General features: G+C 38.3%; 1 protein-coding gene across 1 annotated transcript in view; it reads right to left on the bottom strand.

The window, feature by feature from the left end:
* Positions 1 to 12,390, bottom strand: part of LOC143674148 (cytochrome P450 2J2-like) — a 30,869-nt gene extending 18,479 nt beyond the window's left edge. Inside the window, exons 1-4 of the mRNA XM_077149474.1 lie at positions 12,079 to 12,390; positions 6,814 to 6,976; positions 2,903 to 3,052; positions 2,363 to 2,523 (exon numbers count right to left, since the gene is read on the bottom strand). Of these exons, the coding sequence (XP_077005589.1) occupies positions 2,363 to 2,523; positions 2,903 to 3,052; positions 6,814 to 6,976; positions 12,079 to 12,288 (684 nt within the window). The 5' untranslated portion in view covers positions 12,289 to 12,390. The remainder of the gene's footprint in view (positions 1 to 2,362; positions 2,524 to 2,902; positions 3,053 to 6,813; positions 6,977 to 12,078) is intronic.
* Positions 12,391 to 13,323: the final 933 nt, after the last annotated feature.

The following is a 13,323-nucleotide window of genomic DNA, read 5'->3' as shown; positions in this document are numbered from 1 at the left end:
AAAGAAACTCCTAAAAAAATAAAAAGGTATGGAAAAGAGTTAGCTAAATGATAACCAAAGGAATGGTAAATAGCTATATTAATATAAGACAAAATAGCCCTTATGGAAGAAAATATTAATAGATGTAAAGAACTTTACTTAAATAGTTATAAAAGTTTCAATTCATTAGAAAGACATAACAATTTAAAACTTACATGCACTACTAACAACATAGTCATAAATTATATAAAACAGAAATTATCAGAACTAAAAAGAGAAAAAGATAAACCTGCCATTATACCAGGAAATTTTTAACAAACACGTTGGAGACTCTAGTCAGCACAATGAAGCAGGAAAAATAAATGAATAGCATGTGAATTGGAAAGGAAGAAACAGAGCTATCATTATTTGCATATTACAATTGTCTATGAAGTATCCACAGAACAATTATAATATTAATAAGTTTATCAAATCTGATAAGTACCAAATCAACAATCAAAGCCAATTACAAAGAATGAATGAGAAAATTAGAATAGCACTGATTTGAATCCTCCAAATAAATAATGAATCTAGGCAATGATCATCAATGATTTCCAAAACCATTTGTTAGTAAGCTGATGGGGGATATTATAATTGATGGATCAGGCTGATAAAAGAACCTCACTGATCAATCTTGATATAACAAAGAGAGACAACCAGACATCATGTACTTCCTAAAAAGTAGTCTTCCCTCCAAAATTAATACTGATTATGATCAATCATCTAGATTTAATTACCAATATATCTAAACACAGCATGAGAAGAGCATGTTAAATGTCAAAGGAAAGTAGTTAGCAAAATCAAGAATGTGGAATATTTTACAGGATAAATGACTCAGTTTTGTCAATATATAAGTTGTAAATGTAAAATAAAGAGGTGGGCTGTAGGCCTTAAATTGAGGCTTGAGAGACATAGCAACAAACTACAACATAAGGGCCTAGTTTGGATTCTAAGCCAAGGGAAAAAAACATAAAACCCATAAAAAATACTTAGGAGAAGTTTTGAGAAATCTGAATACTGGTTGGGTATTTGGTGACAAAGAATTATTATAACAATTTTTCAGGTGGATTAGCATTACATTTTTGTTAAAATAGGTCTTTTAAGAATTATATTCTGAAATATTAATTATATTATGAGATATTAGTGGATCAAATAACTGACATCTGTAATTTTCTCTAAAATAATCCAGCGCTGGGGGGTAATAGTTATGTATGGGTACAGATGAAATAAGATTGATCATGTGTTGAGAACTGTTGGAGTTGACTGATGGGTACACAGTGATTCATTATTGTATTCTCTCTATATTATTATTTGTCTGCAATTTTCAAAAATAAAGTGTTTTTAAAATGAAGCAAACAAAAAAAAAATGAAGCAATCTTTAAAACTTGGTAATGGCAGATTAGATAAACCAAAGTCAATCAATCTATTGAGAACAGTAAGATAAGATTTTAAAAATACACACATATGTGTGCATACACACACACTTACCAAGGCAGTGAGGAATTCAGGGACAAAGTCTAGAATAAGAAGGAAACCCAGAGAGGTGAGCTTAACACTTCCTATGATTTTGCCCTAGAAGTGTCTTCTAAATCTAGAAAAGTGGCTGAAAGACCAAAAAGCTGAGCAGAATTTTTAGCACACACACAGGTGTAGAGGAATAAAATTTGATGTTCAGGGCCCACCAAGGAAAGGGGTGAGTTTGGGATCCCAAAGGGCTACACACTAAGAAATCAAAAGATTTATAATAGCAAGAGGTGGTGGGTGTGGAAATAGTGTAACCACTTTAAAAACATTTTGGCATCTTTCATGTCCATATATTCTCTAAAGAAATGAATGGATGTATCCATAAAAACACTTGTAGAAGAATGATCATAGAAGCTTTGTTCATAACACCCTTCAAGTGTGAATTCACAGAAAATAGATTAGTAAATAGTGACGGATTCATAAAATGGTATAGTACTCAACAATAAAAAGGGCAATCAACATAACTGGCTCTAAAAAGGACCTGCTGAGTGAGAAGCCAGGTGAAGAGTATTTCTGAGAGAGGAGGGAAATAGAAGGGACTCAAAGCCAATGATATTTTTTTTTGAAAAGAACAACAGAGGTGCATAAGTGCATTAAATTTTATACCTTACATGAATGTTAAAAATATTCTTCGCACATAGTAAATATTTCATAATATTATTAAGCACGTTAAAGTTCACAGACTGATTTCAAATAATTTTGTTGAAGGCAATTAAAAGACATTATATTTTAGCTGGAGGATGGAAAGGAAGAACCCATCTGTGGCTGACACCAGCCTCAATATCCTTAAGCAACATATATGGAAGGAGAACTGCCTTACTTGGCACTGCATTGAACCTTCTATACATGTGAGCTCATCCAGCCACTTCAGAAGCTCCTGAAATTGACCATCCTGGTACTCAAAGCGCTCCCCAAAGGTGATGGAGCAAATGATATTGGAAACTGCATTGTGGATCTTGAAGTGAGGGTCAAAAGGCTGTCCTGGAGGAGGAGGAAGAGGAGATGGATCCTTCAGATGGGCTTGTTTCTGCTTTCTATGGAGACTCCACTCAAAAGGACACGTGGCATACTTAGGAGAGAACCACAAATGAGGCTCTGGCCTCGGCACACTGCAGGGGCTGACACCCAGCAGGTACTCGGTCAGTGCTTACAAAGTGATAATGACCAGGGTTTAATTCAGCAATATTTTTAATGTCTGTCTTGTGGTTAATTCTAGAGCCCCATGAGGGCAGAGGCCATTAATTGTTCACTGTTATATCCTCAATGCCTAGCACAGGGCAGGCACTTAGGCACTTAATGAGTATCTGCTCAATGAATAAAGGAGCTACAATCTCCTGCACCTGTCCTATGAAACACTCACCTTTCTCCTCTTCTATTGTTTCTATGAGGTGTCGGGCCTCCTCTTGAATGCGTTCCTCTAGGCTCTTCTTTCCCAAGCCAAAGTTCCTTAGTGTTGACAGAGCAAACCTTCTTTGTTCCTTCCAGGTCCGGCCACTGGACATGACTAATCCTGGGAAAAAGAAAGCCAATATTATGCCATTCTGATTCTATAACATGAATGTCTAGCAAATAGCTTGAGGATTTATATTAGAGGGAGGGAAGGTGCAGAGAGTGAAGGCACGTGAATAAAGTTCACAGATTAATCCCAAAGCAGTGGATACAATAGCTGACATTTACTGACTATTTGCTATGCCAGGCACTTTACTAAGTATTTCTCATGCACTATGTAATTTAATACTCACAAAAGCTTTATGGGGTAAATCAGTAAAGAGTTTACAATTATTGTCCCATTTTACAGAGAAAAATGTGAGGCCCATGGTAAGTAAACTTTGCAAGGTCACATTATTATAAGCAACTGAACACAAAGTCAAATTTCGGTCTGATTTTAAAGCCCAAGCTTTGAATATTATTTACATAAATATATTTAAGTACTCATGTTGTACTAAATACTAAAAAAAAGTCCATACTCTCAACGAGGCATGGAAGGCTTTTTATGAGGGTTCTGCGCCAGTTTGAAACTGTTGTGTGCTCAGAAAAGCCATGCTTTTAATCCTCATTCAATTTTGCTGGGTGGGACATTTTTTATTGTTTCCATGGAGATGTGACCCACCCAATTGTGGCTGGTAACTTTTGATTAGGTGATTTCCATTCAAGGTGGGGTTGCTTACTGGAGCTCTTTAAAGAAAGAAGCACTTTGGAAGAAGCTTTAGAGTCAGCAGAGCCCACCCAGCCAGGAACCTTTGGAAATGCAGAAGGAAAACTCTCAGGAAATCATTATGAAAGGAGAAGCCAGGAGAGAAAGCTAGCAGACATTCCCACATGTCTTCCAAGCTGAGAGAGAAATCTCAAATGTCATCAGCCGTTCATTTGGAATTAAGGTCTCTTTCTCTGGATGCCTTAGTTTGGACATTTCTATGGCCTTAGAACTGTAAATGTTCAACTTAATAACTTTCCTTTTTAAAAGCTGTTCCCTTTAGGGTATAGAAAGCTGCATTCCAGTAGCTTTAGCAAAATAAAAGGAGTCTATCTAAGCTAGATCTTGAAGTATGAAAGAGTGACTCAGGAAAGCAAGGAGGGGTCAACACTCCACAGAGAAAGAATAGCAAGCGGAAAAGGTAAAAACAAAACAACAACAACAACAAAAAGCTGAGTTGTTCAACATAACATTGTTCATTTTATATCACAGGTAATGCTACATTCTTTTCTAGTTCTCCATTAACTCCTTTTAAGATCTAGCTTTCGCCTTCATCATTCCAATGAAATGGTCCTCCTTTTGTAAAAATCCAGTGATTTTTCTTTTAAACTCATCTTATTTGATCTTTCAGTAGTCTGAGATGCTTAGTTCTTGAAATATTTTCTTCCAGGGGCACCCATGATACCAAAATCTCTAGATTTTCCTCCAATTTCTTTTACTGGTTTATATTCTTTCAATTTTGAAAAAATTAACCTGTTCAAGATTAGGTTCAAAGCATTTATCACTCTATACTCCATTTCTGGGAAATTTCACCAATTCCTAAAATTGTAAATGGCATCTATTTTTATTTTCATATAATTTAATTATATTACCATATAATCTATATATTCACAGTATGATCACATAATTGTGCATTCATCACCACAGTCAATTTTAGGACATTTTCATTACTCCGAAAAAGGAAATAAAAAAGAAAAACCAAAACATTCCATACCTTTTATCCTCCCCAACATTATTTTTCTTAAACAGTTTTATTAACAAACCATACAATCCGTCCTAAGGGTAAAATCACTGGCTCTTGGTATAATCACATAGTTATGCATTCACCACACAGTTAATATGAGAACATTCTCAGTGAAATGTTTTGAGGTGAGAAAATATAACATTGGATAAATTCAATATGGGAAGTTGACCCAAAACTTTTAATAGCACTTAAAACATTTTCTAAGCACTATTTTAGTAGTCCTTCAGAAAAATATAAATGTTTCTTTTTTTAAAACATTTTTATTGACAAAACTTCACATACACACAGTCCATACGTGATGTACAATGGCTAACAATATCAACACATAGTTGTGTATTCATCACCATGATCATTTTTTAGAACATTTTCCTCACTCCAGAAAAAGAAACAAACAAAAGAGGAAAAAAACCATACATACTATACCTCTTACCCCTCCCTCTCATTGACCACTAATTAAATAGCATCTACTGATGATGACCATCTATTCCTGACACTGAGCTGCAGTTCCATAGTAAGACTGCTTTTTGACTTTGCCAACTAAAAAACATTTCAACTTTGCATATCCAAAGCTGAATTCAGGATTTTCTCCAAACAACTCCCCAGTCACAGCAAACTAAATAGACAACTTCTCTTCCTCCAGGTGTTTCTCCTTCCATCATCTCACCAGCTGGGTGTGCACCTCCACACCTCATTCTCCCTCTCCCCTCTCCCCGTCTAGCTCATGGTGTCTTACTGAATTTACCAGGTAACATCTTGGCTCATGTATCTTCACTGTGTGCATGCTGGTCTAACTTACTCTCATTTCTTGCCTCTTCTGTAGTCCAAGCCATCATCTTCTCTAAGCTTTTAAATGACCGTTTCTGAATCTATTCTTCCCTTCATTCGATTCTCTATCCTGTAGCATATGTGAGTTTTAAAAATGTACAATGTAAATTCTGATTCCCTACTCTGCTTAAAATTATTCAGTAGGTTCCATTCTCATTAGGATAGAAACCAAAACCCTGAACAAGAACTTATAAGAACCATTCCTGGCAAAGTTCAGCAGCTTTATCTCCTGCCATAATTTCCATTTAATTACTGTGCTCTTGCTGCATTGAACAGCTTTTGATTCATTATGATCACTGTCCATCCGATTTCAGTGACTTTCATGTTACTTCTTCTGCCTGATTACTCCTCTTTTTACATCATTATATAAAATTAATTGCCATTTCCTATGTTAGCTATTCCTGAATTCCTGACTAGATTAGTTACCTCTAATAAATGTACCCTGCATTTATCTCTATAGTATTATAGGCTTTTAAATTGTTATATTATTAACTGGCCCTGTGTCTCTCCCGGAATAGAATCTAAGTTACATAAGGGCATGGACTTCATCTATTCTACTCATTGTTATATCCTTTGTGCCTAACAGAGTGCCTTTACATGGCAGATAAATATTACTAGTTTAGATGTAGAAGAAAAAATGCTTCAAAGAGAAATTGCCAAGCAATGGAAAAAAACGGTGTTTCAATGGACTAATAGATTTGAGTTTTCATTACAGTTTTTAAATTTATTTAAAAATAATTTTAAATATCCATGGCAGCTTGTTCTAATATGTATTGAGTTATGATCACCTAGAAGGCCTGAGACACCCAGTGTGGCAGGATCTTAATGACCAAGTCTAAGGAGCTAGAGATAAGAATAAGAAATTAAATGAACAGCAGAAGAAAGCTGTTCCATGTCCATTTTTGTGAAAGCAGGAAGAAGAGACTGAACTGCTTCTTCCATATGCTATCACTGAGTGATGAGGCTACTTGATTATCAAAGCATCCACAGTAAGTTCGTGAAGAAAAAAAAAGACTTCTCCCAAATCCCTGACTTCAGGGCCGACTCTCCTAAACCCTCCGAGAGGATGTCTTCACCAGGGAAATGTGGACATCCAGCTTCCTTTAATGGAAGGAATTCTCTAGTGGACCTCGTCTCTGGAGTTTTTGAAGAATTAGAGTCAAAGAGGCATTTGAACAGAACATAAGAATATCAAGCACATAAATCTCACATCAGTTAAGAAACTTACCACCTTTCTTAAAGGTATGTTCTGGTACAGGAGCCATGGGACGGTTCAGAAAGTTTTGCTCCTGGTGGACAAGGACTTCTTTGATTAAGGGTAATCCTGTTACAACTACTAAAGGGAAGGTACCGAACTCCAGGCTAAGAAGGTTCCCGTATTTCTTTACAAGCTGAAAAACAGTTCAAGAGTCACAGTTGAGTGTGCGCATACCTGCTTCTCTAGGAACCGGGGGTGTGTGTATAGCTGGAGGGGCTTGGATTGAGGGTATTCTGTGCGTACCCTCAAATTCAATTCACTACACGATTTGGAAATATTTTCTATATTTATATACTTATTCATATATTCAAAAATCATGAATTCCTTGAGCAGCCACTACCTGTTCTTAGAACAGGACATTTAGGTTATAACTGCAAATAAAAGAAACAAGGTCTCTAATCTCAAGCATTCTGAAGTCTAGTGAAGGGAGAGAATTCATTACATCTGACCCTCCATAAAAGGCTTAGTTATGCTCAGTGTAAATCTGGTGTAGCAAACACAAAATTCTTGGTAAATAATAATATCAGTTTGACCAGAAGGGAATGCCCCATTCCCCAGCTTGTACCAGATAATAGAAAGTACATTGGAAGGCTGGGGCCAGGTATAGAGAAAACCACTCTAACTCTGGAGGTATATGTGAATCTACAGTTCACTAGCTGTGGGCTCTTAGCAAAGTTCCTTCACTTTTTTGAGCCTCAGCACCCCGGCTATAAAAGGGAGAAAATTATTCCTTCCTCAGAGGGATCTGTGAGGAAGATTGAAACAGCGGTGTGAAAAGGCACTCTGTTTTCTGGTGCCTGGCACACTGCCACTGGGCGAGTCTCTGAGGAATGATCAGTCTCTGTGCCGAGAGGGATGTGGAGGCACAATCGTTGTGACAGAGAGGATGAGAGCACAAGGATATGTGGGAGAAAGGCACTTAGGGTCAAAGACAGTCACATTAACCTGGGTACCATGTTAAGATTTGAGAAGGAAAAATGAACCTGAGATGGCTCCAGTACTTTTGTATTTAGTGAGAGTGAGAGAGCAAGGGTGATGGTGGTGGATGGAAACCTGTGGGGTGTGTTCATGAGCAGGCACAAGAGTGCATCGCCTGTCCCGAATCAGGTTCCATTTAAACTAACTTCTGTAAGTTCATGAGGAAACCAAATTTGTACAACTAATTTGTATTTTCTTTCTATTCCATAGCATTTTAAATCCTGTTATGACTTATTTAGTTTAACCCTATAACAATTTGGGGTGACTATGGCAGTCAAAACCCAGAAACGATGAACAAAATGCTCAAGCACACAGTTCGAAGGGCTGAGAACGTTAAGCATCTTGCTGTACTCTTTGGAGTTGCACCAAAATATGATGGTTTAAATTCTGCTCAAGACTGTTTATAGTAGTTGGTCCAGACAAAGGGAAGAACAAGATGCCCTGTTTGAAAAGACCCTAAAGGAAGTAAAATGGAGGTGGCAAGTGGAACTTTACATGTTGCAATCCCTGTTGTTTTAAAATCACTTCTAGAATGGATTCAAGTTCTTGTGCACTTCATTTCAAAGAGATACATAAGCCATATGACTTGAGTTAATGAACCCCTTTTCATGATGTGGGGGAAGTTGAATGTATATAATTAGGAGAAGAAATTGTTTAGCAGATTTTAGGTTTGGGAAAGTAGACTGTCTATAGAAAGAGGCACCCAGCTGGGAAAAGCTTATTTTCTCTTTAACCTGATGATTAAATTAACCTATTTGTCACTCTTAGAAAGGGCATCAAGAAAGGCTACTTTAACTTGTTTGAAATGAAATATTTGTTGTGTGGTATGGTTACAGTGAGCCAATTGCAATCTCCTTATTCAGGAAAAATTGAAACTTCTAGGATAGTAGTTTGATTTTAATTGTATAACAGTTAACTTGGGAACATTTATGACAGGAAAGTGTATGTGGGAGCTGTGCAGTGACTTCAAGCCACTGGATAACAGTGAATACAGTGATGATTTCACAAAATCTAGTTTCGATGGCTTTGTGAATGCAACTTCAAAAAATCCACTTGTACTTTGAGTAAATGAAATGTTTAGGAGGTGTTTCATGATTTAGATTTATATACTTATAATGTTTTAAAAAAATGTTCATTTTGTCTGAAATGGAACATTTAGTAACTTAGGGGATTAGCATATGGTGAGGTTTCTAGAAAGCTCTGGACATGTACACTCTAATTTCCTTTTCTGTATGTCTACAGTGCTAAATTTGTGTCTCTTTGTATTGACAGTCTTATTTTTAATCACTAGTAAAGTTAATTTAGTTTTCAAGAGTTATAAATGGATAACAACAAAAACCTCTTTATGCTATTGAGTGAAGAAAGGACAATGCTTTGATATTTTATTCCCTGTGATAATGTTTTATTTGTCCATTAAATTGTTATGTTTAAAAAAAAAGAGAAGGGTTCCATTTCTACAAGCGGCTGTGGCTCCTCTTCCCTGATCCGCAAGCACTTACTCCACCACGGCACCTACAGAACCCTGGACCTATAAAACCCCATCAGAGCAAACACAATGGATTCAGTATCATCACACCACCCTTCTCCTGCATTAAAGACCTAGACTCAATTTTATCCTTCCATTGTTCATTTGGCCCAGATTTTCCATCAGTCTTGGTTCATCACTGCCAGAGTATGTCCTGCTCTGCACACAAGGACAGCACCAAGATTCAATCTCAGGTTGGTTTGCCTTCAAAGTACATGTCTTTGCTTCTAGAAACTGGCAGTAATGGGTCCACATAAATCAAGCAAACTTTTTTTTTCATCTTGCTTGGTACCTGGGTGAAATTTTTAGCCTTCTTGACTAATTCTAAATATATCATAAGGGTATTCCTGGAATAATGAAAACTTCAGGTTAAGGTACATGACATAGCTGACCATGTAAAACAATGTAGAACCTCAGTTTGTACTTGGAGTGATCTAGCACTTCCTAAGTGCTTACTGAAACAACATTCCTCAGAGTTCCTTCTCCACCATTCTCTGCTCATGTATATTTGTAGATCAACAGATCTGATTAAAAAAAACTTATATGCTATGATCAACTGTGCAAACACAGATAGATCAAATGCCCTGTAGAGCCTTGGTTCACAAATAACATTGATGATGGTGGTGGTGCCTAACAATTTTTAATGTAAATATTGTGCCAATTTCTTTACATATATTTTGTGTGTGTGTGTGTGTGTGTGTGTGTGGTTGTGTGTGCACCAGCGTCATTCTGAAAGGCATAAATGCAAGTCATTTGTATATTTTACTGAGGTATTTTACCTTTTCCACAACCTACATGTTGAATTGCCTGCATATGTCTTCTGATAATTTTTGTATTGGGGTTCTCAACAATATTCTCCACCTTATGGAAAACTCTAATAAAGCATTATAAAATAATTTTATTTTTATTAGACAGAAATCTGGAAAGATGTATAACAAGTCCTAATGGAGAGGTTTGGCTGATAGTGTTGGAGGCAGTGATAGGGGTGGGAGGGATGCACCCAAGGAGGGGTCAGATTCTCTCTCTTTCTTGCTAAGCTGTATAATGTACTGAGTGTGTGTTGCTTTTATAGCAAAAAAGTATTTACATCCAACAAAGAAAAGAAAGAAAACAAATAAGGAGTAAAGATTTATCACTGTGGTTCTTTACCTTTTTGGAGTCATGGAATCCTTTAAAATCTAATCTTAGTCATGGAACTACTCTCCAGTAAAATCCTGTACATATGAATACATTCATGCATACAGATTCAGGACTTCTCTTGTCCCCTGGGGCCCATGGGCTTCTGATGGGAATCCTGGCCTCACAGGAAGTTCTTGAGTCTATACTAGGATTCTGAGAAAAATCAGGGAAATCAAGTTCAATCCAACAAGCTTTTATGACACTCTTAAGAGTTGTCAGGCTCCTTCCTGCCTTGCCATGCTATACGTAGAGGCAGCACAAAAATCTATTTGATATGGTGTTTCCCAAAGGTATCAAAGTCCTTTGGGAGAGGCTGACTCTGCAGAAAAACCACTGCATGGAAGAAGATAATATAAGCTATAATGCAGGTAGAAAAAGACAAGAAGAGATATCAGAGAAAACTTCTAAGAGAAGGCAATATTTTAGCTAGATCTCAAGGGAAGTTTAGGATGCCAGCAAACACAAACAAACAAAAAAACATATAATGTGAAAGCACAGTGTATCCTGACTTGCTAGAAGGGCAGCACCTAGATTGGATCTCAGGTTGGTTTGCCTCCAGAGTACATGCATTTGCTTCTAGAAAAAGCAGTAATGGGTCCATATATATCAAGCAGACCTTTTTCGTCTTGCTGGGGGCCTGGGTGAATTTCTTAGCTTCTTGATTAATTTTAAATATTTAATAAGGGTGTTCAGGGAACAGCTGAAAACTTCAGGCTAAGTAAATGACTCAACTGACAGTATTGTGAGAACAGCATTTGTTAATGCTGCCCATTAACTGTCTTTTTAATCTTCATAACCACGTACCACAATGTTGACTCTCATCCAGGTACCTGTGCTGAATGACAGCGATACCAGCTGAGGATTCTTGAGAAAGTGTTGAATGTTGGAGGGAACTTTAAGGAATTCAGAGCCCCTAGTGTTGGGGAGCCTTGATGGAAGATGAGAATAAAGAGGTGGAAAGAGATCGAGTCGAGAAGGATCTCAAGTGCCTTGATGAGGAGTCTGAGTTCTGAGGAACAATGGAAAGCACTGAAAATAGTTACACAGGGAATGACAAATTTAGATTATTATTTTAGTGACAGTGCAGTGAAGGGCAACAGGCTGAAGGCCAGAAGCTCAGTTAGCACGGTGGTCGCAGTAATACACTTGAAAAGTGGTGAGGATTTAGCCATTATTATTACCATTTCACACCTGGGAAATGGAATCTCCAGGAAGGAAAATACAGCATTTTTCAAGATGCTTTACAGTATTGTAATATCATAGGTGACAAAGCAACAATATTATATTGAAATAATATTTAACAAGATAACAATTAAATGAATTAAGGAAGATAAGCCTAGCACACTTTAGTAACCTTTTAATAATATTTCACCCATATAAAGGGCAGGCAGAATAATGTCATTTGGATGAGGAAGAGGAGCCTTAAAGCAGAGCTTACCCAGCTTACCAGCTTTAGCGGCAGCGCCACCCAAACCCTTCCCTCTGTTCCCTGGAATGCCCCTTGCCCTGCAGGTTCAGGCGAAGACATGGCTGGCACTTCCAACCGCTCCTACCTTCTGAAGATGCAGATGCCATTGTTTAAAGTCCAGTTGGAGTAAGTTGCCAAAGAAGGGCAGGCGCGGAGGCCCTGGCGGGTAGTTCTTTGGGCGCCGGCTTTTGAGGAAATCAGCAATGAACAGAAAAGCGACGGCACCCAGGAGGACAGTACGGAGAGGGAACCCTGCCCAGAGGGCGGCCGCCAGGGAGCCTAAGGCGGGGAGCATGACTCCGATACCTGACTCTCACCCGCGGTCCGAGCTGATCTGTTACGGCAGGTCCGCTCAACACGACTCCCAGCCCAGCGCTGCCACTCCCCACTTCCCCTTCGTCAGCCCCTCCTCCCCTCTGCCGCGCCAGGCTTCCAGCAATCACCCGCCCATCTAGTCCTGTCTAACCCGCTCCAGCCGTCCCGCCCCCTCCGCCCCTCCCAGCCTGCTGCCTGCCAGATGCCAGGCTTGAGGGGAAGCAAGGGAGGCGCCAGCGGTTGATTCCCAGGAGAACCCGCACCAAATCCCTGGAGACGGTCTTGGAAAACGCCACGCTAGAAGAGTTTTTTTTTTTCGGCTTTGAGGGTTTCTCTTTCTCTCAAACTGTACTCTTGGGTATAATTATGATTTTTAATGCATCTCAGAGAGCACAACAGACACTTGTTTTTCTTATTTCTCAGTCATCTCCTCGCACAGTTATTGGAACTGTGCCTGGTAAACAACAGCAACTAACATTTCTTGGAGTCTCACTTCACACCTAGTTGGTGTCTTTACATAAACTATTCATTCTTACAAAATTGTGCGGGAGATGCTTGCATTAGTTGGCATGTAGTTAAGGAAACTGAGACAGAAAGTTTAGGACTGAATAAATGGTGAAGAAATGAATCCCCCAGACTGGTAAAACTCACAGGGGTTGTTGCCAGATTATCAAAGGTCTTGTATTTGAAAACTTTTTTGAAGATTTAAAATGCAAATCTACTAGGATTGAGCCTAAGCCAAAAGGTTGTTGAAGGAATGTGTCTTAGATTTTGGTTTGCCCTTTGAGGCTCTTCCTTTGAAATGCCAAAATAGTGTTAGGCCTCCAATTTCCAACCTTTCCTGCCACCTGTGCCCACCTGTGTCTCACCATTTATGAGATACTCAAAGCATGCTAAATAGCTCAGGAGTAGTATAGCATACATTTATGTACCCAGTGTCAGGACACAGATGCTTAAAATGAGTGGGAAGACAGTTACCCACCCAAAAGAAGATTTGTGAAGACAAAAGGTTAAA

Source organism: Tamandua tetradactyla, chromosome 2 (genome assembly GCF_023851605.1).
Source record: "Tamandua tetradactyla isolate mTamTet1 chromosome 2, mTamTet1.pri, whole genome shotgun sequence".
NCBI classification, from domain to species: Eukaryota; Metazoa; Chordata; class Mammalia; order Pilosa; family Myrmecophagidae; genus Tamandua; species Tamandua tetradactyla.
Note: the sequence above shows the minus strand (reverse complement) of the source record. Positions and strands in the feature narration are given on the sequence as shown.